A 26,652-nucleotide genomic window follows, 5' to 3' on the forward strand; every position below is an offset into this window, starting at 1 on the left:
AGGAGCAAGCTCAGAGCAGGGGTGATGAGGGGGAACCTTCTTTTTGGTTTGTTTGGAGTTCAAATTTTAAACTTATGTCATCTATGATTTTACCAGTCTTTGCCAAAATATTTATCAGTTCATTCTGGTCAAATGTTTTAGGAGTTTGATGCTGGCGGGTGCCCGTCTACCCGTCCGCTTCAGTCTTTTGCCTTTTGCCCTTGCGAGTGGTGGTCTGTGATGCTTTATGATTAATCCTGCGGGACACAGAGTTGAACTGTTGGGATGTAATAGACCAGTATCCTAACTCGAAGTTCCTGCTGTTTTCTTTTGTGGCCATAAATGAGATTGTTGTCGTATCGTATTATTTTTAATTAACGAGAAACAGAACCTGTAATGCCCATAGATGTCTAAGCGTAGCTCACAGTTTCTGGGTACGGTTTTACCTCCCATTAGCAAAATTTGACATTGTAATCCTAAGTAATGTAGTGTAGTACTAGCCAATACGAATGAACGATTGCTATGTACAGCCAACGGGAAAGTTTCTGGAGAACAGTACCTCAGTTACTCTGCACGTACAAGGTGTCAGGAGAACCAAGACTGCAGTTGGCTCCCCTAGATGCCTTTGACCCCTGAGGCTTGTCCATGGCATGGAGGGAAGCGCTCTTGACCCAGACTCTCCTCAGCATCCCAGCTGTGTCTACCAGGTAAGGATCCACTTAGCACCATAATGATAATGAATAATTGTGGTACTTGTTCGGTGTGGAATTGGGGAAGCTTCCACAAGAAGAGTAGCCCCTCAGGCTATTAGCTGACAAATGGCCGATGGACACTGGGTTCCAGTGAATAATGACCTGGTCTGAGTTCCAACTGGAGAAAGATTACTTGTTCCAGTTTCCCACATTTCTTCTGTGATTGCCTGTCACTGACGATTATTGCGTTTTGACTCTAGAATTTCATTTTGGCTCTACTTGTTCAGTTTCCAGGAGAGTCAGTTCTGCCCCGAACTCATGTTTTCACTATGTGACTTGTAAAGAATGCTATTGAAGGATTAGGGAGCATTTTTTAATGATAATGATGGTATCTGTTAATGACGACGGTATTTGTTAAGCGCTTACTATGTGCCAGGCCCTCAACCAAGCGCTGGGGTGGATATGAGCTAATCAAGTTGGATCCAGTCCCATGCGGGGCTTCGCAGTCTCAGTCCTCATTTTACAGATGAGGTAAATGAGGCCCAGAGAAGTGAAGTGACTTGCCCTGGGTCACGCAGCAGACAAGTGGCAGAGCTGGGATTAGAACCCGTGACCTTCTGACTCCCAGGTCCGTGCTCTCTCCACTACCCACGCTGCTTCTCCCACAGTGCTTCTTTCCCACAGAGCAAGTATGCTCTGGGTATAACATGATCCGTAGTGGCCCAAATAGATTTAGGAGGAAATGGGTGGGCGTGTGCACGTGGCATAAATCAAGGTGTGATGACTAGAATGTAAATTTCCCCAAATACAAGGTTCTTCAGAAACAGAACTACCTCTTTGTAATAGAGCTGACTCTTGGTTCATCTTCAGAGGGCCAAATTCCTCAAGACTGATCCATATGTGGCAGAAAGCCACAGTTGGAAAATCGGGTACCTTGACTTTATCCCTCCCTCTCCTTCCGGGCTCTGCAGATTATAAACTGAGAGTCTTAGGTTGTTATCTCCACTCACTTGCCAGGCAAGAAGGCATTTCTCAGCCCCTGTCCTGTCTGCCAAAAACAGTTATGGGAGCTAAGAAAAAGAAGAAAGGAAAAAACCCCTACCAGGTTTGAGCTCCTGTGAGGTCTTGCCTACTTCTGGCCTTACTCTGTAAAAGTCTCAAGTGGCCTAATGGATAGAACATGATCTTGGGAGTCAGAAGGACCTGGGTTCTAATCCTGGCTCTGCCACTTGTCTGCTGTGGACCTTGGGCAAGTCGGTTAACTGCTCTGTGCTTCAGTTATCGCATCTGTAATGTGGGGACTAAAACTGTGAGCCCCATGTGGGACAAAGACTGTCTATCCTGATTAGCTTGTATCTACTCCAGTGCTTAGCACAGAGCCTGGCACCTAGTAAGCATTTAACAAATACCATTAAAGAAAAAATGAAAACCTAAGTGTGTTTCCAATTTCCCAATTTCCTATCCCTGACTGTGACAATTCAAAAAGTGGGTATATAGTGCTCGGGGGCGAGTTTGTTCACATCCCCTTCTCACAGGATGGATTCTAATCTCACACTGATTTCACCTCTGTTTTACTCTGGCAGGCTTGCTGCATCGCCCTAAACTGCTTTAGCCAGTCATTTGGCAACATCCCTTCCCCTCCATGTTATTATTTCTAACTCGCCTTGAACTTAGTCCTAGGCTTTGTCATTTCCCAAGGTCACGGTCCCTAAGACTTGTTGTATCTTCTGTTGATTAGAGATGAAAACAATGACGTTCTGGCTGTGGCAGACTGGGGTCAGATACTCTCTTTCTACCAACTCAGTGGCAAGCAGGTAGGTGCTAATTAAATCTGGCATCCCTTTCCTCTTTAGCAGAACACCATCTATTCTTCCTCTTTTTGCTTGTGAACCTCAACTACAGTCAAGCCAATAGGAGACCGTCACCCATCGTGGGCTCAGTGCTTAGTACAGAGCCTCGGCGCTCAGTACAGCGCCTGGCACCTAGTAAGCGCTTAGCATATACCATCATTAGTACCGATAGGTGACAGGTGCTTTCCATCTCCTTCCATTCCTTCTTTGGGGAAAAGTGTGGCACTAACGGTTTAACTGTCCACTTTTATTCTCCAGTTACCTTCCTCTGGTGTGAGATTTCTTCATCCCCGTGATGAAGTCAGTGAACGTTCCCTATGGCACGAGTAGGGCTTTCCTCCAGTCACAGGATTTAGATCATTAATTAGAAAATCATCTTTTCCTCTGTGTATTTGTTTTTCTTTCTTTTTATAGGTTGGTAAGGATCGGACACTGACTTTTGACCCCTGCTGCATTAGCTATTTTTCCAAAGGAGAATATATCTTGCTGGGAGGATCAGATAAGCAAGTCTCCCTCTTCACCAAGGATGGCATACGTCTTGGGACTGTTGGAGAACAGAACTCCTGGGTGTGGACTTGTAAAGTTAAACCAGAATCTAACTATGTGGTAAGAAGAGAAGTTTTATGCTACTGAATCCTGTGGAGTTGGCACTACCCCTAGCCAGAGCCTCCGCTCGTATCAACAGAGTGACGGAGGGGAAGCGATGAGAAGGTGTCCATCCATTTAACTCTGGAAATTGTCATCATCTCTCTCCCCTCAGGTGGTTGGCTGCCAGGATGGAACCGTTTCCTTCTACCAACTGATTTTCAGCACAGTCCATGGACTGTATAAGGATCGTTACGCTTACCGGGACAACATGACTGACGTGATTGTCCAGCACCTCATCACAGAGCAGAAAGGTAGGAGAAGGTTGAGGTGGAAGAGCGAGAAATTCAGGAGGGATTAATCAGTCATTCGATGGGATTTATTGAGTGCTTCTTGTGGGTAGAGCACTAAGGATTAGGGCTGAGAGAGTTGAGTCTTGAGTTCAGTTCTGGCTTTAGAGCCCTGCCTCCAGCCAAATATCCCCAACCAGATTTGACTCAGCCTGCTCTAGTCTAGGCTGAATGGGACCAGAAGTGGCTCTGGGTCTCTTCCGGGGATTTGGCGTGCAGGTGCTGTGGTTTTACAGTTGGGCATCAGTGCATGTTGGGCTGCTGGGAAGGAACACGCGTGGATAAATGGCAGCATCCTAGCTACAGCCTCCTCAGCCCCACAGGGGCTTAAGGATCAGGAGAAGCAACGTGGCCTAGTGAATAGAGCACAAGACTGTAAATCAGAAGGACTTGGGTTCTAATCCCAGCTCTGTCACTTGTCTGCTGTGTGTGGCCTTGGGCAAGTCGCTTCACTTCCAGCCTCAATGACCACATCTGTAAAATGGAGATATGGACTGGGTCCAACCTGATTGACTTATATTTACCCCAGTGCTTAGTAGGGTGTCTGGTGCATTGCAGGCGCTTAACAAATACCATTAAAAACGTGCCCCTTTCTCTCCCCCCCACCACAAAATGCAAAAAAAAACAACCCACCCCAAAACAAAAACAAAACACCAGGAGAGGATGGGGGTACCAGAGGGATAGTCCAATCTGGGCTGATTCCAAACGAGTTTGGCTTTGATCTGGTCTGACCCATGAGTTCAGAACCCTTGGGTAAACCTGGACCTTCCCGGACTGGGGAGCTGCAGTTGGAGATAATTAATGGTGATGACTTCTGAAGCGCCATCGCTCAGTGTACACTATTTGTAGTTGTTAAGGAAGCAGCGTGGTCTAGTGGAAAGAGCACAGTCCTGGGAGTCTGAGGACCTGGGTTCTAATCCCGGCTCCACCACTGGTCTGCTGTATGAGCTTGGTCAAGTCACTTCATGTTTCTCCCCCAGTTTCCTCATCTGTAAGATGGGGATTCAGTACCTGTCCTCCCTCCTATGTAGATTGTGAGCCCCATGTGGGACAAGGGACTGTGTCCAGCCTGATTATCTTGTATCCATGCCAGTGCTTAGAACAGCACTTGACACAAGTACCGTAATAATAATCACTATTGTCATGATGCTCTCTTTCTAGAGGTCAACGCTGGCAGCATTTAAGGTCATCTCCCTGTGGGTCTTCGCTGCAGAAATAATCAAGATCTTTGAGTAGCAGTAATAGTATTTATGAAACTTCTACTTTGTGCAGAACACTGTACTAAGCACTGGCAAAGAATACACTTCATCCTGGGAATTAGACCCGACCCCTATTCCTCCGGGGGCTTACGATCTAAAAAGCAAGTACCTTTTTAAACAGAGGAGATGGTTATTTCACTTGAAACCAGAGTCAGAGGATTCCAGGTGTTTCATCTTGAGTCCACACCAAGTAGATTTACATTTTGATCCCCAGCAACATTTCAGAAGAAATGTCTGTAAATCTAGATGCAGATCTATTTGTGGAGGGTAGCTGGTCACATCTGGGTCCAGAGGATGATTGTTATTAATTATGGTATTTAAGCATTTACTTTGTATCAGGTACTGTTCTAAGCCCTGGAATAGGTGTGTTAATCAGGTTGGACACAGTCCCTGTCCCACATGGGGTTCACAGCCTAAGTAGGAAGGAGATTGGGTACTGAGTCACCATTTTACTGATGAGGAACCTGAGAAGTGAAGCGACGTGCCCAAGGTCACACAGCAGGCAAATGGCAGAACCGGGATTAGATCCCAGGTCCTCTGACTGCCAGGCCTTTGCTCTTTCCACTAGGCCATGGCTAGTCCTCTGTGGAATAATAATTTAGTAATTATGGTATTAAGTGCTTACAAACAGTGGGCTAAGTGCTTGGGGTAGATATGGGACAATCCTACAAGACACAGTCCCTGACCCAAACGGGTTCACAGTCTAAGAGGTAGGAAGAGCAGGAATCTTAATTCCATTTTACAGATGAGGAAGCTGAGGCCCAGAGAAGTTAAGTGACTTGCCCATGATCTTACACCAGGTCCAGGGCAGAGATGGGATTAGAACCTAGATCTCTTGACTCCTGGTTCCATATTTTTCACCAGACCACATATTTTTCACCAGACCAAATCTGGTATTCAGGCAGATTTGCGTGTAGTCTTCTGCCCTGTTTCACACTTGAAACAGAAACAAGAAATCATACCTCTTGCAATTTTCACCCTGCTCATCTCCCAGTACTGAGACCCTGCATTCTTCATTTGCTTTCTCGACAGTTCGGATTAAATGCAGAGAGCTCGTCAAGAAAATTGCCATCTACAAAAACAGATTAGCTATCCAACTTCCAGAGAAAATACTGATATATGAATTATATTCACTTGACATAACAGACATGCATTACCGAGTGAAGGAAAAAATCCTCAAGAAGTTTGAATGCAACCTGCTGGTGGTGTGTTCGGATCACATCATCCTTTGCCAGGTTTGGAGCTATGAATACGATGTGCCTGGGGTTATTAATGCGTGGTGTTGAAGTTGTTATTCAAACAGACGTTTATCAAACTTTTCAGTAAGTTGTTATTCAAACAGATGTTTATCAAACTTTTCAGTCCGGAGATAGCTTCAGAGAGGCAGAGGTTCCGAGAGTTTTCCCTCTCTAGCCTTCCTCACCTCTGGAAACATAGGTATCACCTTCTGCTCTTGATCTGTGCCGGCTTCCAGCTGTTGTCCTGAGGCTCCAATTTTCAGTTCTCCAGGGGATGGATTCTCCTCTTGGAGGTGAAACACCTCTGGGAAAGGCAGGTGTAGCAGATCACAGATCACTTTAGAGAGCCGCTATTTTAATTCAAAATCAGCTCAGACCTGGAAGCTTAAATATGTCTTTAAAATGTATGCTTGGAAAAAATATCTACCTATATGTATGATTCCTTATGGTATTTATTAAGCACTTACAACGTGCTGAGCCCTGGGGTAGATACAAGTTAATCACATCAGATACTGTCCCTGTTCCACATGGGGCTCGCAGTTTAAGGAGCAGGGAATAGGATTTAATCCTCATTTTACAGATGAGGAAACTGAGGCACAGGTAAGTGAAGTGAATTGCCCAAGGTCATGTAGCCGGCAAGTGGCAGAACTGAGATTAGAACCCGGGCCCTCTGACTCCCAGGCCCACACTCTTTCTTCCACCAAGCCACACTGCTTTCCTTTCATGCTTTCAGAACTTGCAATGCCCAGTGGATATTTGGGGAAAAAATGATCCCAGTCTTCCACCCAGGAGAGGCAGCCTCCTCGTTTCCCAAAACAACTTACAGACATTATAGCTCACCTTGGGAATAGTGCTGTTAGATTTTGGGGGGATCAGTCAGTCACAATGATTCCCCCATGGGTTTACAGTCTAGAGGGATGAGAGCTTAGTTTCTTTTCGGGCGTAGAGGTGGATTTGGTGCACCCAGAGGCAGATGGGAAGAAATATTGTAGGAGCCACTGTCAAGACAAAGAGTATTTTCTATTTTCCCTCCAAAGCCTCTCCTTTCTGGATTTGGTAATGTTTGATTCCCCTGAACCGCCTTGTAATGCCAGGTTTCTTTTCCAGGAGAAAAGGCTGCAGTGCCTGTCCTTTAGTGGAGTGAAAGAGAGGGAGTGGCAGATGGAGTCTCTCATTCGTTACATCAAGGTGATTGGAGGCCCTCCAGGGAGAGAAGGCCTGTTAGTTGGTCTAAAGAATGGTCAGGTAAATGCTTTTCCCTCTCCTTGGGTTTTGGGTGTCGGTTCATCATTCATTATTCTGCCTGGCAATCTGAAAGCCAACCCATCTGTCCCAAAGCTATCCTGGCACTAGGGTAGGAATTGGTACTTTGTAGGGGCAAGTTATGTTTTAGCTGTGACTCTATCTGGACAAGCCTGCTAGCGTTCACAGTGTTGAGGCCATAAGGGAAATAATAATATTAATTTTGGTATTTGTTAAGCGCTTACTATGTGCCAAGGACTGTACTAAGCGCTGGGGCAGGTACAAGATAATTGGGTCCCATGTGGGGCTCACAGTCTAAAATAGGAGGGAGAACCGGTATTTTATTCCCATTTTGCAGATGAGGGAACTGAGGCACAGAGAAGCTAACTGACTTGTCCAAAGTCACCCAGAAGGTACATGGCAGAGCCAGGATTAGGACCCAGGTCCTCTGACTCTTCCCACCAGGCCTCACTGCTTCTCTAGAGATGTAACGATCTGTTGGAGAGGCAGACACCCCTAGTCCTCTCCTCTGAGCCAAACTTAGGAGCCCTCATATCATCAGTGAACTAATGAATCAATCAACAGTATTTACTGAGTCCTTATCATGTGCAGAGCACTGCACTAGGCACTTGGGAAAGCACAATTCAGCAGAGTTGGTAGACACATTCGCTGCCCACAAGATGCTCACAGTCTAAAGAGAGACTGTGAGGGAGAAAGGCAGTAATATAAATAAATTAGGGCTTCGTTTATAAATTAGTATTGATAAAAACATTCATTAATGATTGAATTACTAGGAAGCATTTCTCAATTCTCCAACCCCTCGAAGCCCCTGAGTAGCTAGCCAGAGGGCAGTCTTAGAGTCCAGGCAGGTCAGCAGCAAGATATGGGATGGGGAAGGTAGAGTTGCCAGCTGCTACCTGGGGCATCAGATGTCAATCGTGTATTCCCAGACCAGTCGGGAGACACACACAAGTAAATATAAGCTAAAGCTCTCAAGGCAAATTTTGCTGAACTGTGGAAAAAAAAGATACTAGTTACCAGTCCCCCTTCGTTAGAGGAAAATGGCATTGGAAAGCCAGTGACTATTAATAGATCTTCAAAGATGTTGCTTCAGTTTACCAGTTAAATGAAAGTACCACTCTTGTGTATCTGATTTTTTTGGTTGGTTGTTTGCGTATTTGCTTTCTTCTTCCAATGCCTTTGACTGCTATATTTGCTAATTACACATAAGATAAAAGGTCAGCCCATTGGTCGACCTTGATTTTTTTTTTTTTTACTCGTTGGGGAATCTGTTTGTCGAAGAGTGGAGAAGGTGTATGGCGGGGGCAGTGGAGACTGATTCTTGTATTCCCAGAATGGGAAGGGAGGAATGTGTTGCCCCAATGTTTTTCCTAAATCACAGTTGTTGCTGTGTGGTTCTAATGCTCATTCTCATCCCTGCTTCCACCCTTTTAGAGTGGCAAGAAAGCTGCCTTAGCTCTCTCCCTCAGCCCTTCTCTATTTCCACTCCAATTCCCTCCCAGAGCAAAATCGAGCTGCCGTAAAACTTCATTTTCTGGACCGGCTCTCTTCCTTCCCAGAACACTCTCGGGGCCAGTTACGCTATCTTGATTTGGGAGGTTGTGAGGTAGGGTGATGACCAGCAGGAATCAAAGTAACTGTCGTGTGAATTGTAGGATGAACAGTTTGTAAACCATTCGCCATTTTCATTAACGATTTCGAAAATCCGGTCCAATACTGTACTTGACTGATGGCCTGACCTCTGGGTGCGATTTGAAAATATTGATTGATTCATTCAGTCGTATTTATTGAGCGCTTACTGTGGGCAGAGCACTGTACTAAGCACTTGGAAAAGTACAGTTCAGCTGCTGTTAAGCAACATTTTCATGAGCCTGTGACATATATCCAAAATTCAGACTGGGGAGTATGAGAGTTTGAAATTGGCATCCTGGCAACACTGAAACACCAGCTTGCGTGGCATGATGGGAGACAAAACTTTCCAGCAGATGGCATTGTAGATGAGGCTTCTTTAGCTATTTTTTTCAGGATAGAAATAGCTGCATCATCAAGACGAATTTATTAAACTCCCACCAGCGAGTTAATGTGTTGCAGAACATACATTCAGTTCTATTAGTATCTCCCCATGTTATTTATTTTCTAACTCAAATCCCTGCTGGATGGAGCCTTTCAGCCCCCATGGCTTTGGGAATGTCATCAACATTCCATCAGCCAGGACAGGAAACATCTATTCCAAAGCATGAAAGGGAGATTGGAGCATGAGGGTCTATTTTGTTGTTTTTTTGCAGTCTTGCTTGAGAACCACGAGCGTACTGTATGTGTATAGTAACGACGGCTCCCCTGTGCACAGAGCTTCTTGTGAAGTCGATGGGCATCTGTGCTCCAGGGAGACCTGCCGAAGGCCGTGTGTGGGTGAAATTGACCGTGACCAAAGTAATGACTTATGCTTTCACGTTGAAACCTTGTTCAGATCCTGAAGATCTTTGTGGACAACCTGTTCGCTGTTGTCCTGCTCAAACAGACCACAGCTGTTCGGTGCCTAGACATGAGTGCGTCTCGAAACAAGCTGGCCGTGGTGGATGAAAATGACACCTGCCTGGTGTATGACCTTTGCACCAAGGAGCTGCTTTTCCAGGTACAAATTCAGGCAGGATGGCCAGCGAGCGGGAGCGTGCCTTCCACTTAGGGATGGAATTTCAGAACCCCCATCTCGTCTCCAGGAAGATCAACTAGGATTCACAGACTTTGGTCAGATTCCCACACACTCGATTCTGCATCCCAGGGTTCTCTCTCCATGCTGAGAGGGTTTAAGAGACACTAGAAACTGAGGACTTTTGCAGACAAGCTCTCCCTGAATCAAATGGCACTGGGTTGCTGGCTCTGAAAAATGAAAATGATGGTAGAGTAGTTTTACACTCCATAAATGGGGGGGAAATGTCAACGAGTGCAGAAATGCATGAGACCTGAATCGACATAACGCCTTGGACAGAGGGGGTGGGTCAAGACATGCAAGTGCTGGAGGAGTCCAGAGGGAATCAGACGGGGCATTCAAAGAATTGAGATGGCTCAACAGATGGGGAATCTGGCAGATGTGGAAATCGGCAAAAGGGTAAAGCCAAAATATTACAAACGCTAGAAGTCTAAGACATGAAATGAGTGAATTTAAATGCTGGTGGCTTAGGGAGGACCTTAAAATACCTGGTATCTCGGAGACTTGGTTTGATGAGGGGAAGGAAATCAATTGGATACTATACTTCCAGGCTACAGCCTCTATGGGAAATACAGGAATGGGTACACAGGTTTATGTGAGAGACAACATAAACAGTAATAACATAAGATCCCTCCACTAGATAAGGAGAGTACCATGGCATCCCTTTGGCTAGAAATTGCAAATGGGAACGACAAAAATAGTGAAATAAGGCTATTCTATCAATCAATCAATCAGTGATATTTATTGAGCACTCACCGTGTGCAGCACACTGTACTAAGCACTTACTTGGGAGATTACAGTGTGACAGAGTTGATAGACATGTCCCCTGCTTGCAGCGAGCCCAGTGCTCTGCACAGAGTAAGCGCCCAGTAAATACCACTGGTTAACACGAAAGAAGGCACTCCTCTCATGTTCCCTTTAAAGAGTCCTTCGCCACTGTCCGAGCCAGAATACTGAGCTGGGTGAATCATCGGCCTGACCCGATAAGGGCATCGCTTCTGCTCTTATTTAATACTTAAGAGAGCATGAAAGTCTGTTTTTCATGTGTAAGATGGGGTAAGACAAAACCCCTCATTTCACAGAGATATTATGAGGGTAAAGAAATAACAACTGAATAGAATGCTTGAATTCGTTGGGGCTGGCTACTGTTTAAATATAATGTCATATTGTTTGGCAGAAATATGTCACTGGAGAGGCATGTCAGTACTGTGTTCTTTGTAAGGAGAAATGAATAGAGCTCCAATTTATATTCTACCCGAAGATTACTGCCTGTGTTGTTACAGCCCTGCAGATAGGCAGAACTTTGTGCCTGAGGCAGAGGCCATAAGCGCAAGCAGGAATTTTTCCCTCATTGGTTGCTCCTTCCTTAGCTCCCGCTGCTATTTGCAAATAGTGGGGGAGGACTGGAGCCTCCTCCTGGCTTCCTCCTGGGTGGCCTTGGCAGGTTTGTCTCCTCCCCAAGGAACTGGGTCAGAGAGAGTTGTAAATGCACTGAGAAATTTTCAAGTGAGCATTTAATGGCCTTGGCAGGTTTGTCTCCTCCCCAAGGAACTGGGTCAGAGAGAGTTGTAAATGCACTGAGAAATTTTCAAGTGAGCATTTAAATATATAGATGAATGTTGAATGTTGAAGCGATGAATTGGGGAACAAGGTCATTTGAATCCTAAAAGAAGACCCTCATGTTGAGAAGTAGCGTGGTCTAATGGAAAAGGCCCAGGCTTGGGAGTCAGAGGACCCGGGTTCTCATTCCAGCTCTGCCACTTGTCTGCTGAACTTGGACAAGTCACTTAACCTCTCTGGGCCTCAGTTACCTCGTCAACTGTCAAATGGGGATTAAATCCTCCTCCCTCCAACTTAGACTGTGAGCCCCATGTGGAACAGGGACTGTGTCCAACCTGATTATCTTTTATCTACTCCAGCGCTTAATATAATGCCCGGCACATAGCAAGTGCTTAACAACTATCTTTTTTTTTTAAAATGTTGATTTCCTAATGATTAAGAGGTTTATATCCTTCCTTCTTGAGGAACCAAATGCTAACAGTGTGGCCTGGAACACTCAGTGTGAGGATATGCTCTGTTTCTCTGGAGGGGGTTATCTCAACATCAAAGCGAGCAACTTCCCCGTTCACCAGCAGAAGCTTCAAGGCTTTGTCGTGGGCTACAATGGCTCCAAGATCTTCTGCCTGCATGTTTTCTCCATGTCTGCCGTGGAAGTGCCTCAGGTAAGCTCGACTTTTCTCGACCAACCAGTTTCTGGGATTGAAGATCTTAGTGAATGGGTGCTTTTCTGCCCAATTTCCAAAGCCCTATATTTTCTGAGCACTTCAGAATCGGGGATAATCAGCTCAAATGAAGGTGGCTGTGGCAAGATTTAGCAACAGACTCCTTCCCCACCTCCCAGCCTTGCCTGTCGGTAGCATTGATGCAACTCGCTTGAATAGGCAAGATGTGGAGGCACTGAATGGGCGAAATTTGCCTTGCTTTGGGATCTCTTCTGCACATTAGGCCAGTGGTGCGTGACTTGTGAAAACAAGTAAAATCAATTCTTCCTCCCAAGGGTTGCCACATCCTCCCCTTCTGGTTTCTTTCCTTTTAGCTCTCTCCATTTGCCCCAAGCCCAGTTTTCTCCTGGAATTCTAAAAGTGACCTGCTGTTCACTTCCTTGTCCCTAACAGAGGGAGCAGAAATGGAGCTTCTCATGTTCCTTTTCCAGAAGATTCAGATTCTTCAACGTCCTCTAGAATGAAAGCTTGTTATGGGGAAGGAACATGTCTACTAATTCTGTTGTAGTGTACTCTCCCAAGTGCTTAGTACAGTGCTCTGCACATAGTAAGCACTTAACAAATACCACTGATGGATTCTGTAGCAAAAGTTTCCCTGCCAGGCTGTCAAGGCCTGTTTTGCTGACGTGGAAGAATCACAGGTGATTGAGAAAAGCAGGTCCAAGAGAAAAGATATTTATCTGCTCCTTAATAATAATGTTGGTATTTGTTAAGTGCTTACTATGTGCCGAGCACTGTTCTGAGCGCTGGGGTAGACACAGGGGAATCAGGTTGTCCCATGTGGGGCTCACAGTCTTAATCCCCATTTTACAGATGAGGTAACTGAGGCACAGAGAAGTTAAGTGACTCACCCACAGTCACACAGCTGACAAGTGGCAGAGCCGGGAGTCAAACTCATGACCTCTGACTCCGAAGCCCAGGCTCTTTTCACTGAGCCACGCTGCTTCCTTCTGCCTCTGCCGTCCTGTGGCTTTTGGACAGGAGAAGAAGGTTAAAGTTCAGCACGCGATTCTTAAGAATTTTGGTTTCCCTCTTGAACCTTACATAGTCTTGTGTAACAGCTGGATGAACAGCCAAGTAGATGAAGAAACCCAAACTCATGGTTTAAAACAAAAGATGGAGAGAGAGGTGGTGTGGTGGCATCTCATTTTATTTCCCCGATTTTAAGAACTGCCTCACAAAGTTTAGCTCTGCCCAGCCAATGTGGACTCTGAGTAGCCTGGTATGGCTCTAATCCCGGCTCTGCCACTTGTCTTCTGTGTGACCTTGGGCAAGTCACTTCTCTTCTCTGTGCCTCAGTTACCTCATCTGTAAAATGGGGATTAAGCCTGCGCCCCACTTGGGACATGAACTGTGTCCAACCTGATTAGCTTGTATCTACCCCAGTGCTTAGTACAGTGCCTGGCACATAGTAAGTGCTTAACAAATACCATAAAAACCCCTCCCTCACAAAAAAAACCAAACAGCCATAGAAGGATTGGCCTCACTGACCCATCGAGGGTTGAACTGAAGCTGCCACTTGGTTTATTTTAGCAGCCACAGTTTGCTGGAGTAAATGTCTTGACAGAGATGCTGACTCTCATTCATTCATTCATTCATTCATTCATTCATTCATTCATTCATTCATTCATTCTCATCATCTCCTACCGCTGCACTATCTCCTCCCTCACCAACTCTGAAATCCCTCTCTCAGACCTTAACTTTCTCACCTGCCTCCTCTCTCACACTCTCTCCCCCTGCAAATCTGTACCACTCGCCCACAGAGACCTCCTCTCTCTCAGTCCCATCCATCTCTCCAAAACCATCTCTCCCCACCTTGCCCCCATGTCCTCTCTTCCCACTCTCGATGATCAGGTTACCGATCTCAACTCCACCCTCTCTACTCATCTCAACTCACTTGCCCCCCTTCCCTCTGCCGCTTTCGCTCCACAGCCCTGGGTCACTGCCTCTGTCCGCCTCCTACGCTGTTATGCTCGAGCTGCTGAGTGCTGCTGGCAACGGTCCAAGCACCAAGCCAACCTTATCCATTTCAAATTTATCCTTTCCTGCCTTAAATCTGCCCTCTCCTCTGCCAGGCAAAACTACTTTTTTTCCCTCATTGACACCCATGCCCGTCACCCCCGCTAATTGTTCCAGACCTTTAATTCTCTCCTCAGGCTCCCTGTTCCTCCCCCTCCCCCATCCCTCACCCCCAACGATCTGGCCACCTACTTCATCACAAAAATTAATACAATCAGGTCTGAGCTCCCCAAAGTCACCCCTCCCCCTTCTGCCTCCCCCCACCCGCAACCCTCTCCCCTACTTTCCCTTCTTTCCCTGCAGTATCCTCAGAAGAGATCTCCTCCCTCCTCGCAAGTGCCACCCCCTCCACCTGTGCTTCAGACCCCATTCCCGCTCACCTTATAAAAACCATCACCCCTTCCCTCTACCCCTCCTTAACTTCTATCTTTAACTGCTCACTCTCCAATGGCTTCTTCCCCTCTGCCTTCAAACATGCCCATGTCTCCCCCATCCTAAAAAAACCCCTCTTTCGACCCTACTTTCCCTTCCAGTTATCACCCTATCTCCCTTCTATCCTTCCTTTCCAAGCTCCTAGAACGAATCGTCTACACTCTCTGCCTAGAATTCCTTAACTCCCATTCTCTCCTGGACCCCCTCCAATCTGGCTTCCGTCCCCTCCACTCTACCGAGACTGCTCTCTCAAAGGTCACCCATGACCTCCTTCTTGCCAAATCCAATGGTTCCTACTCTATCCTAATCCTCCTTGACCTCTCAGCTGCCTTTGACACTGTAGACCATCCCCTTCTCCTCCACACCGTATCTCACCTTGGCTTCACGGACTCCGTCCTCTCCTGGTTCTCCTCTTATCTTTCTGGCCATTCATTCTCGATCTCCTTCGCAGGCTCCTCCTCCCCCTCCCATCCACTAACTGTAGGAGTTCCTCAAGGGCCAGTTCTTGGCCCTCTTCTGTTCTCCATCTACACTCACTCCTTTGGTGAACTCATTCGCTCTCACGGCTTCAACTATCATTTCTATGCAGATGACACACAAATCTCTGGCCTGTCCTCTCCCCCGCCCTTCAGGCTCGTATCTCCTCCTGCCTCCAAGACGTCTCCACCTGGATGTCTGCCCGCCACCTAAAACTCAACATGTCCAAAACTGAGCTCCTTATCTTCCCTCCCAAGCCCTGTCCTCTTCCTGACTTCCCTATCACTGTGGATGGCACGACCATCCCTCCTGTCTCTCAAGGCCGCAACCTCGGTATCATCTTTGACTCGTCTCTCTCATTCACCCCACACATCCAATCTGTCACCAAGACCTGCCGGTCTCACCTTTATAATATTGCCAAGATCCGCCCTTTCCTCTCCACCCAAACGGCTATCTTAGTGGTACAGGCTCTCATAATATCCCGGCTGGATTATTGTGTCAGCCTTCTCTCTGATCTCCCTTCCTTCTGTCTCTCCCTGCTCCAGTCTATTCTTCATTCCGCTGCCCGGCTCATCTTCCTGCAGAAACACTCTGGGCATGTCACTCCCCTTCTTAAAAACCTCCAGTGATTGCCTCTCAACCTCCGCACGAAAGAAAAACTTCTCACTCTGGGCTTCAAGGCTCTCCATCACCGTGCCCCCTCCTACCTCTCCTCCCTTCTCTCTTTCTACTGCCCACCCCGTAGGCTCCGCTCCTTTGCCGCCTACCTCCTCACCGTCCCCCGTTCTCGCCTATCCCGCCGTCGACCCCTGGCCCACGTCCTCCTGCTGTCCCGGAATGCCCTTCCTCCTCACCTCTGCCAAACTAACTCTTTTCCCCTCTTCAGAGCCCTACTGAGAGCGCTCACCTCCTCCAAGAGGCCTTCCCAGACTGAGCTTCCCCTTTTCCCTATGCTCCCTCTCTGCCCCTCCTTCACCTCCCCTCAGCTAAGCCCCCTTCCCCCCCCCTTTCCCTCTGCTCCTCCCCCTCTCCCTTCCCCTCCCCTCAGCACTGTGCTCGTCCGCTCATTTGTATATATTTTAATTACCCTATTTATTTTGTTAATGAGATGTACATCCCCTTGATTCTATTTATTGCTATTGTTTTTGTCTGTCTGTCTCCCCCGATTAGACTGTAAGCCCGTCATTGGGCAGGGATTGTCTCTATCTGTTGCCGAATTGTACATTCCAAGTGCTTAGTACAGTGCTCTGCACATGGTAAGTGCTCAATAAATATGAATGAATGAATTTATTCAGTCATATTTATTGAGCGCTTACTGTATACGGAGCAATGTACTGAACACTTGGGAGAGTACAATTGCCATGATGATGGCTCCCCCCAACCTGCTCTGATTGAGAGGCCCAAAATATGGAGTGTTTTTTGTGACCAGCGTGCAGAAGGAAAATATTCTCCTTTGTAAAGGAGATGACAGTATTGGAGATCCTGGCCCTGCCTCAACTCCTTGGTTACCTGTCAGTCAATCAGTGAATCATATTTATTGAGGGTTAACTGTGCACAGAGTACCATATTAAGCGCTTGGGAGAGCCCAGCATAACAGAGTTCATTCAATAGTATTTATTGAGCGCTTACTATGTGCAGAGCACTGTACTAAGCGCTTGAAGTTGGTAGACACATTCCCTGCCCACAACGAGCTTGCAGTCTAGAGGGGGAAGCTTATGAAGTCAGGCAAAATGAAATGCATTTAAGCAGATTTGGAGATAGGGGAAGCTCCGTCTATTTCAGTTTGCTTGTGGGGAGACAGCTGAGCTATATCCAAGCCCGGGACTTAAGTTCACTAAAATACAGGGAAAGCCACTAGCATTCAGGGAGCAGGACCTTCTCAAGGACTCTGCATTTCAATCCATTACTATGGTGTAATGGACTTTCACGGTTTGGTACCCAAAACAATCGAGAGCAGTGTTTCGTGGGGCTTTGTGACAAACCATAGGAAAGAAAGGCCTCATCTTGCTTAAGAATTAGGGCTTGAGTCATGTCCCGAAGGCCAACCAACTGTGACTTGGCTGTTCTTGAAATGGAGAGGAATTTTGGTAAGAGCTCTCCTTGGAATTCTGGATCTGGGCACCATTAGCAAAAGTCCACAGGCTGATCTCCATTTAGGTAGCAGAGGGAGAGATACTATCTTCAACTACTTATTAGCCAGGCTTCTTCTTCTCCCACACCAGCAGAGCAATGGCAGATGGAGAGGGAGTATCTCCTTGCTTCCACCATGACCCACCCAGAATCCAAGTTGTGGGGAAGCCTTGGCCTTCATGGCTTCAGCTTCTACTCCCCCTCAGTCCCTCTACCCCTGCACCGTCCCCTCCCCCCCCCCCACCATGGGATGGGTCTTTTCCCTCGAGCTGATGAATAGGATGTTGTAAAGGTTATGATATCATGCAGTCTAAGGAGGTGATTATAAAAAGGAAATTGAAGAGCCCTCTGTTCATTCACTTGGAAAAAGTCGCCGTAGAAATAATGGCATGTAATGATTAGAGTAATATAGTAATTTGAATTTCTGGGAAGAAAGACATTCTTGACATGGTTCCCTTTGTCATCGTTCTGAAAATTGCTTTCTTTGATGTTACCTTCAATGGAATCTATAGTCTGCCCCTATGTATCAGTACCTGGACCGGAAAATGTTCAAAGAAGCCTACCAGATTGCTTGCCTAGGTGTGACTGAAACAGATTGGAAAGATTTGGCCATGGAGGCTTTAGAAGGAATGGAGTTTGAAACAGCCAAAAAGGTAAAACATCTAGTTGTGTATTTCTGGGTATCCCATTTCAAACAGGTGCCATTTAAAGACTGATTGCTTTAGGGGGTCTGTCTTTAAATGGGTAACCCACTTATTAAATAATGACACTTTCCTCAGCACTATTCCAATTGGGAGGGGGCTACCCTCAGTTTACAAAGCAAGCCTGTACGCTGGTGAGAGTGACATCACTTTCAATTTAGCTCCATGGTGGTTAGAATAACACCCCACCCAGTATGTGTGTGTGTTTCTCTGTGTGTGTGTGTAGTTTTTTTGTTTTTTATGTTATTAAGCCCTTACTATAGATCAAGCACTGTTCTAAGAGCTGGGGTAGACACGAGTTAATCGAGCTGCACACAGTCCCTGTCCCACATGGGGCTCACAGTCTTAGTAGGAGGGAGAACAGGTATTGAATCCCCATTTTGCAGCGGAGGAAACAGACACAGAGAAGGCAAATGACCACAATCACACAGCAGGCAAGTGGCAGAGGTGGGATTAAAATCTAAGTCCTTTGGCTCCCAGACCCGTGCTGTGTCCACTAGGCCATGCTGCTTCATGGATTTGATTCACTTTGGGTTCGATTTGCCTTTGAGAGTCAACCCAAATGCCTGAAAACATTAGGTCATATGCTCGTATGATGCACTCAGAAAAGTAAATCGTGTTTCTGCTGCTTTTCTCCCTCAGCGCGTTTCAAGTGTGAAGGGTTATTTTGTAGTGATGGGAGCATTTGATTTATAGAATTTATCTTTTCAGTATTTCATATTGAGAATCTGAAGCCTTTAGCTCCTCTCGTCATCGTGGTTTTAGCTCTACCGGTGAGTGACTGGAAGAGAGTAAGCGGAGGTTTAAAAAGAAGAATTTGAGAAGGCTCACCTTCTGCAGCTGTCTGTTTTGGGGCTCATTTCTCCACTAGATGTCAGAGAAGAACTACTTAGTTCTACAGGAACTTTGCTCTGGTCTTGTGCCTTCCCCTAAAACTGTGTTGATCCCATTCTTCTCCCTGCTTGTGCCTCCCTGATTCTTTTTTTTTTAATGGTATTTAAGCACTTACTATGTGCCAAGCAGTGTTCTAAGCGCTGAGATAGATATACGGTAAGTAGGGTGGACACAGTCCTGGTATCACATAGGGCTCAGGGTCTAACTAAGCTCTTATGCCATTGATTGCTTTGCCCCAGGCAGTAATGTGGGGGTTGCCTGGATAGAAGGGGAAAGGCAGGAACTGGAATGAAGATGCCACTCTGCATCTTCCTCTCTCAAGTACAGGTAGAGATATAAGAAAATTCAATTTGAATAGAAAGCTTATAAGCATTAGCCCATGATGCGGTTAGTGGATGATAAATATGCGTGACTCAATCTCCTGAAGAAAACTGTGGTAGCATTTTCATTTTCTTACAGCTTTTTAGAGAGGAGAACAAAAGGCAAATGTATAGATGTTGCAAATTGCCAAAGTCATTGTTATCCTCAGTGTTTCAAATTCTAGATGCTCTCTGGTTGAGGGTTTTGTTAGCCTTTATCCTCCAAATCAGAATGAGGGGATTTAAAGAAAGCAGCTGGATGAAAACAATGATCATCAAGAGTCTTGCATATCCTGCCACTGGGTTGAATAAGACATGCAGGGGGTTGTGATATCCTTGAGCCCCTTGGTGACTACAGAAGCGTTATCTAATTGGCAGCTGGAAAATGCCAGTATTCCAAGGGTTAAGGTGACAGTCTGTGATTACTAGTCCGAGGAAAGAGCAAAGCCATTATAATTTACACATGACTTTGTCACTTGGGAGTTTTGAGAGTGATACTTTATCTCAGTTTGCAAGAAGCCACCTCTGTCCTTCCTCGACTTCCTTCGCTCCCTCTGTGCGTAGTTTGCACTTGGTTTGCAGAGGAGCCAGGTAAAGACATCTGTCTCCTGCTTTTCCTCTGAGTCTTTATTACAGTATGTACTCGCTGGCTGGCTGTCATCACTCAGATTTTACTCACTCCTTCCCCAATGCCAGTCCCCTCTTCTCAGTAAGGTAGAGTTCATTTTTTCCCTGGGAAAGAGATACTCCCTAGTAGGTGCAATCATAAAATGCAGCATTGGAAGTTTTATTTGGTCTAATCTCAAAGGCACTGACCTACATAGGCCTTTTAGCTCTAATTTGACAATCCCTGGGATGGTATCCTTTCTTTGTGGGAGACGTATTTCACAGGAAACCTAAGTGTTTAGGCAGCGGTGGCTATTTTTTTCCTGGCGGGTTTAAGGTAGAAAGTTATGTTTTGGAAAGACATTCCCAGACTCGGGGGTCAGTTACTGATTTTTATTCCTTTGTTCTTTCTCCTGTAGGCATTTACCAGAGTACAAGACCTTCGGTATTTAGAACTGATCAACAATATTGAGGTAAAAGTCTAACTGCTAAATTTAGTTTATTCTTTTTTTTCTAACTAAAGCACACTCAGATTCTCAGCAAGTTGTCAGGAGAATACCTAACTGCTTGTTATAGGGTAGTAGAAACCCCTGCTCTGCTCTCATATTGTTTCTGGAGGTTAGAGCTGTGGATCAGAAGTTAGAAAATCCAGGTTTTATTACCAGTTATGTTTTGGAGTCACTAAGTGATAACCTGAAAAATCACATAAATTGCTTATGAATTTAGTTGCCCCACTGTGTAAAAATGCCTGTTACCAACGGCCCGGAGTTGTTATCGAGGCTCGGGAGGTGTGCTACAATTTGGTTTCCAAATGACTGCAGGAACCACAGGTGCCAGCTCCATGGGAGTGATCAATCAATCATATTTATTGAGGGCTTACTGTGTGCAGAGCACTGTACTAAGGGCTTGGGAGAGTACATTATAATAGAGTTGGTTGACACATTCCCTGCCCCCAACAAGCTTACGGCGTAGAGGGGGAGACAGATATGAATAAAAAATAAATAAATTATGGATATGAACATAAGGGCTACAGGGCTGAGGGAGGGGTGAATAAAGGGAGCAAATCTAAGTGCATGGGTGATGGAGTGATTGCCCCAAATACACAATTGGGTTTATATACTGTATTGAGAAGTAGCATGGCTTAGTGGATAGAGCACAAGTCTGGGAGTCAGAAGGTCATGGGTTCTAATCCCAACTCCACCGCTTGTCTGCTGTGTGACCTTGGGCAAGTCGCTTCACTTCTCTGTGCCTCAGTTACCTCATCTGTAAAATGGAGATTGAGAGCGTGAGCCCCACGTGGCACAGGGACTGTGTCCAACCCAATTTGCTCGTATCCACCCCAGCGCTTAGTGGGTGGCCTGGCACAGACTAAGCACCGAACAAATACCATCATCATTACTATTATATTTGTTCATATGCGATACCTAAATAATAATATTTAGGAAGGGTAAACATTGGGTTTTGTACTTTCATCGGGAATTAACAATGGCATTTGCCTTGAATAGATTTGTTATTTTGAAAATAGAGGTGAATCTCAAATGTGATTGCATCTAATGCATCTCCATCTCCCACTCCCTTCTGCGTCGCCCTGACTTGCTCCCTTTGCTCTTTCCCGCTCCCAGCCCCAAAGCACCTATGTATGTATCTATAATTTTATTTACTTGTATTGATGTCTGTCTCCCCGCCTCTAGACTGTGAACTCGTTATGGGCAGGGAATGTGACTGTTTATTGTCATATTGTACTTTCCCAACCGCTTAGTACTGTGCTGTGCACACGGTAAGCGCTCAGTAAATACGATTGAATTATTGTCTATAGCAGGGGCGGCCAAGCACCATGAACTGAAGAGCTGCAAACCCAAAATCTAATATGGCTGAGAGCTGCAGATCGAAAAGAATTCCTTTAACGGGAACGGCGAGCCGGCTTTCTGGCGGGGATAGGAGGATGGGGTGCTGGTGAGGGGCAGCAGTGATCAGGAGAGAGGTGGGGGTGGGGCCAGGCACCGCAACCCTTCTTGGCCCTTGCCTGAGGGGGGCACCGCTGCTGCCGCCATCAAAAAGGCTGGAGTAGCAGACGTGGTGGGGGAAAAAATAAGTAATAAAGCTTACGTGAGCAAGCCGCACAGCAAGCTAACAATTGGCCTATAGGATACAGTCAAAAATGAACGTCTCGCAACAGTGGGCTCGCAAAGGGATTTTCATTGGTAGCTAGAGACGGAACCGAGTCCTCACCTAGATCGCATGTTTGACCAGCCTCTCCAATGCACCCACCGATATGCAAGATACCCTCTGGGAAACAGCTGGGGTCCCACCGGAAGCTGGTATGTCAGTGAGTAGTCCGGATGAGAATTCAGTTCATTCAGTAGGTGGCAGCAGAAACAGCCCTGACATAGCCCACCTGTTAACATTTTCTTTGAGATTTAATGGGCCTTGCTCCTCTTGGGTTTGACTTCCTGGCAGTGGGGCACTGGCATGGCGCCTCCATCGTGGAGGTTGTATGCCCCGAGCCTTTGGTGTAATCGTGAACACGGGTGTGTTGGTCGCGTGTGGCGTGCCGAAGCTTTCAGGTTGGATTCCAAAGTTAGCTCCTCTTCCCCCAAACACATGCTGCTCCCCATTTCGTTCCGAAGACGGGGAAAGGGACATGCGTACTTGGGGAAACGGGGCCAACCTTGAATGTACAAGATGTCCATCTTCATTCATTCAATCGTATTTATTGGGCGATTACTGTGGGCAGAGCACTGTACTAAGTGCTTGGGAGAGTACAATCCAACAGTAAACAGCCACATTCCCTGCCCACAACGAGTTTACAGTCTAGAGCGGGGGAGATAGACATATGAATAAATAAATTACAGTTATGTGCATAAGTGTCGTGCAGCTGGGATGGGGGAAGAACAAAGGGAGCAAATCAGGGCGATGCAGAAGGGGGTGGGAGAAGAGGAAAGGTGAGGGCTTAGTCGGGGAAGACCTCTTGGAAGAGTTGTGCCTTCAATAAGGCTTTGAAGAGTGGGAGGGAGAGTAATTGTCTGTCGGATTTGAGGAGGGAGGGTGTTCCAGGCCAGAGGCAGGATGTGGGCGAGGGGTCGGCGGCGAGATAGGCCAGATCGAGGCACAGCGAGAAGGTTAGCGTTAGAGGAGTGAAGTGTGCGGACTGCGTGGTAGTAGGAGGGTAGCGAGGGGAGGTAGAGAGGGTAAGGTGATGGAGTGCTTTAAAGTCAATGGTGAGGAGTTTTTGTTTGATATGGAGGTGGATGGGCAACCACTGGAGTTCTTTGAGGAGTGGGGTGACGTGTCCTGAACATTTTTGTCGAAAAATGATCTGGGCAGCAGAGTGAAGTCTGGACTGGAGTGGGGAGAGACAGGAGGCTGGGAGGTCAGCAAGGAGACTGATGCAGTAATCCAGGTGGGATAGGATGAGTGATTGTATTAACGTGGTAGCAGTTTCGATGGAGAGGAAAGGGCTGTTTCCCCTCAATGGGGAGGAGAAGGTATGTTTCCCCTCCACGGTGCTCTCGGAGCGATTTTTAGAATGGCCTTGAAGTTGAATGCAGAGGGCAGAACCGGGAAGCCTCCATGGATGAAGAAGGAAGGGGAGGGCCAGAGCTGAGGTTGGCTGATAGCCGCTATCCCCATCTCCTTGTCTTTCCTCTCCCAGGCTGCTCACCAAGCTCCAGAAGGGTGGCCTATGCTATAGTAACTCACGAGTAGCTGTCGGCTTAGTTCAAAAAGGGTACAGTGATGAAACCGATCATAAGGTTCTTTTGATGAACCTCAAGTTTCTCCAGCGTTTCCTCTGTTATCTGTGTCAGTAGGGAGAGGGTTAGTAGGGTGAGTTCAATCCACAGATAATCACCACATCTTATTTTAGCCAATAGTTTCCAATTTATTTCCCCAGCAAACCTTTACTAACAAGAAACTGGAAGCAAATTTAATTGGTTTGAGTTTTATCTTTTATTTTCTCCTGCCCACTGGTGAAAGTGCTAATGAGCCGGGAAATAGCCATAAGGCAGGGAGCCAGTAGGAGAAGCAGCTAAGGCCCAAGACAATCAACAAACTGGATAATCAACCCCTGAGTTATGGAGAGTTAACTGCCTGCCATACTGGGTTTTGAGAATGAGAATCTATTTATAGCACCTGTTCCAGTGCCATGAACACAGTGGGCTAGGAGTAAAGGCTGGTTGATGATCTGTGTGAAACTGACAACTGATCTGTGTTCCACACAACAATTTTATAACCAGAGAAGCCAAGCGACATTTTTTTTTTACTCTCTCTGGGAGATTTTTAATTGGTCTTACTAGATTAGGTTTTGTTTGAACATAAATGATTTGCTCAAATGACTTAATTTTTTTTTTTACCATTCCATATCAGTTGGGAAGCTGACTTGCCCCCCAGCTGCTAAGACTTTTACCAGCTTGTCTCAGAGTTTGAGTTAATAGCGTCTCATATTCCTCAACTGTGATACGCACTTGGTAGAAAACATGCAAAAATGAGGTGCTGGGACTGGAGAAGTTGGTCACTGTGTAGTAGTTAGAATAACTCAGTCTACATGATTTACGATTAAAAGTCAGTCAGTTAAATATAATTCCTAGCCTTCCCCTAGTTCCTTGCAGTTGGATCTGTGAGCATTTGGTATCTGCCCCACCCTCATCCCCAAAGCACTTACGTACGGGTCTATAAATTATTTATTATAAATTCCCGCTTGTCAGCTGGGTGACTGTGGGCAAGTCACTTAACTTCTCTGTGCCTTAGTTACCTCATCTGTAAAATGAGGATTAAGACTGTGAGCCTCACGTGGGACAACCTGATTACCCTGTATCTACCCCAGGGCTTAGGACAGTGCTCTGCACATAGTAAGCGCTCAACAAATACCAACATTATCATTGTTATTATTATATTGATGCCTGCCTCCCCCTCAAAACTTTAAGCTTGCCGTGGGCAGGGAAACATGTCTGCCAACTTTGGGACTGACTGGGCTGGAGCTCATCCATTATTATTATTTTTACTTTTTCAATGACGGGAGACTCCCTCAATACTGACAACTATTTAAACAACCGTGGGTTCGTTTAAACTCCCCTTTTGTTGCTTTGAAAGTAAGTCCAGGAGAGGAGTATTGTTCAATCTTCAAAGGCCCACACAATCGAGCCTTCCCACCAGAAACCTAGGCGAGAGACACAACAGCCCAGGAGCCAACTGAAGGTTTAGTGGGAAAGTCCGGGAGCATAACTTGTAATGGCTATTTCTAACCTTTGTAAAATCTGCTTCCTGTCTGTGACTGCAAAGGCAATTTCCTGTGCCTCTAATTTTTCCAGGAGAGGAAGAAGCTTGGAGAGACCAACAATGAGTTGTTTCTCGCAGATGTTTATGCCTACCAGGGAAAGTTCCACGAGGCAGCTAAACTGTACCAGCGGAGTGGGCATGAGAATCTTGCTCTGGACATGTTTAGTGATCTGCGCATGTTTGACTTTGCTAAGGTAATCCTGTGCCATTGTTGAAATTTGAAAGCCAGCGACGTCTAACCCTCGGGGGAAAAAGTGTATTGCCCCCATTCAAAGGATGGGGATGTTTCTATCTAGTTCTTTTTGTGAGACCCCCTCACTCCACCTCTGCCCCCAAACCAAAATATATATTCGCTCAAGGTGCCTAGAAGTGAGTGGCACGTCCGGTACGAGAAAATACAGTAGGGTCAAGAAGGGCTTGGAAACATTCCTCACCAAGCAGTCCATAATAGGCTCGTAGAGGCCCGGTTATCTACGTAGAGGGAAACGTTAACTGTCGGAGACCATCTAGCGGCCTGGATGGATCATCGATCTGACCCAATCACGTCATCTCTGGTGTTCATTCATTCATTCAGTAGTATTTATTGAGCGCTTACTATGTGCAGAGCACTGTACTAAGCACTTGGAATGTACAAATCGGCAACAGATAGAGACAGTCCCTGCCCACTGACGGGCTTACAGTCTAATCGAGGGAGACAGACAGAAACAGTAGCAATCAATAGAATCAAGGGGATGTACTTGTTTGGTGATGATAATGACAGCGACTCACTTGAAATTTGCTTTTGGAGAGGATAAAGGGAATGCCTTCCCATTCTGGACTGCAATAATGTGGAGCTTAAAGGGCCTGAACCCCGGGCTTTTCTTTAGGCCAAGTTCCCAGTGACTTCAGTGAGAACTGGTTCTGAGAAAGGAGCACTTAATCAGTCTTGTTGACTGCAAATCACTGCTTATTGCATGCCAGATCCGAAAGGACTCTTCAAAATGCCTCATGACATTGCCGCTCTTTTCACAGAGATGTCTACACTGCCTTTTACTGCCTTGTCAAATACCAAAGTGTCAAGGGGGATTTTCAGACCTTATTAGATGAACCATATGTGAGCATCAACTAATATCAATAATAGATCTTTCAGACTCAGGTTGGACAGCCCCCCTGCCCCATCCTTTTTTATGTTTTCTACTATCTAAGGTTTCTTAATGCTTTCTGTTCCTCTTCTCAGTTCCCTCCCCATGGAGGGAGATTCCTCTGCTCAGGATTTCTGGCGTTTTGAACAGTTGCATTTTGAGTACATATGACGCCTTGGATGAGTGTTTCTTCACCACATTTGCATTCGGAGTTGAGTTTCTCCTCCCTACTTCTTCCTCTGTCCCTTGCACATTGTCTCTCTTTCCACTGGGCCTTGCGCTTCTACCCCATGGGAATCGGAGCAGCCACCAGAGCCCAGCCGGAAGAGGCAGGGTGTGGGGGTGGAAGCAGCAAAACCTTCACTCTTCAAATCCCTCCTTCTCCCAGCTCTCCTACTTCTTGCTTCTTTCCCAGTTTGTGGAGTGTGTGCTGG

General features: G+C 46.3%; 1 protein-coding gene across 1 annotated transcript in view; it reads left to right on the forward strand.

The window, feature by feature from the left end:
• Positions 1-26,652, forward strand: part of IFT122 (intraflagellar transport 122) — a 70,478-nt gene that overhangs the window by 17,846 nt on the left and 25,980 nt on the right. The window contains exons 8-17 of the mRNA XM_029051074.2: positions 2,410-2,485; positions 2,936-3,127; positions 3,282-3,420; positions 5,748-5,950; positions 7,061-7,198; positions 9,684-9,848; positions 11,948-12,145; positions 17,776-17,916; positions 20,243-20,296; positions 25,130-25,291. Coding sequence (XP_028906907.1) covers positions 2,410-2,485; positions 2,936-3,127; positions 3,282-3,420; positions 5,748-5,950; positions 7,061-7,198; positions 9,684-9,848; positions 11,948-12,145; positions 17,776-17,916; positions 20,243-20,296; positions 25,130-25,291 — 1,468 coding nt within the window. The remainder of the gene's footprint in view (positions 1-2,409; positions 2,486-2,935; positions 3,128-3,281; positions 3,421-5,747; positions 5,951-7,060; positions 7,199-9,683; positions 9,849-11,947; positions 12,146-17,775; positions 17,917-20,242; positions 20,297-25,129; positions 25,292-26,652) is intronic.

The sequence above is a fragment of the Ornithorhynchus anatinus genome, chromosome X1 (assembly GCF_004115215.2).
Source record: "Ornithorhynchus anatinus isolate Pmale09 chromosome X1, mOrnAna1.pri.v4, whole genome shotgun sequence".
Taxonomy (NCBI): domain Eukaryota; kingdom Metazoa; phylum Chordata; class Mammalia; order Monotremata; family Ornithorhynchidae; genus Ornithorhynchus; species Ornithorhynchus anatinus.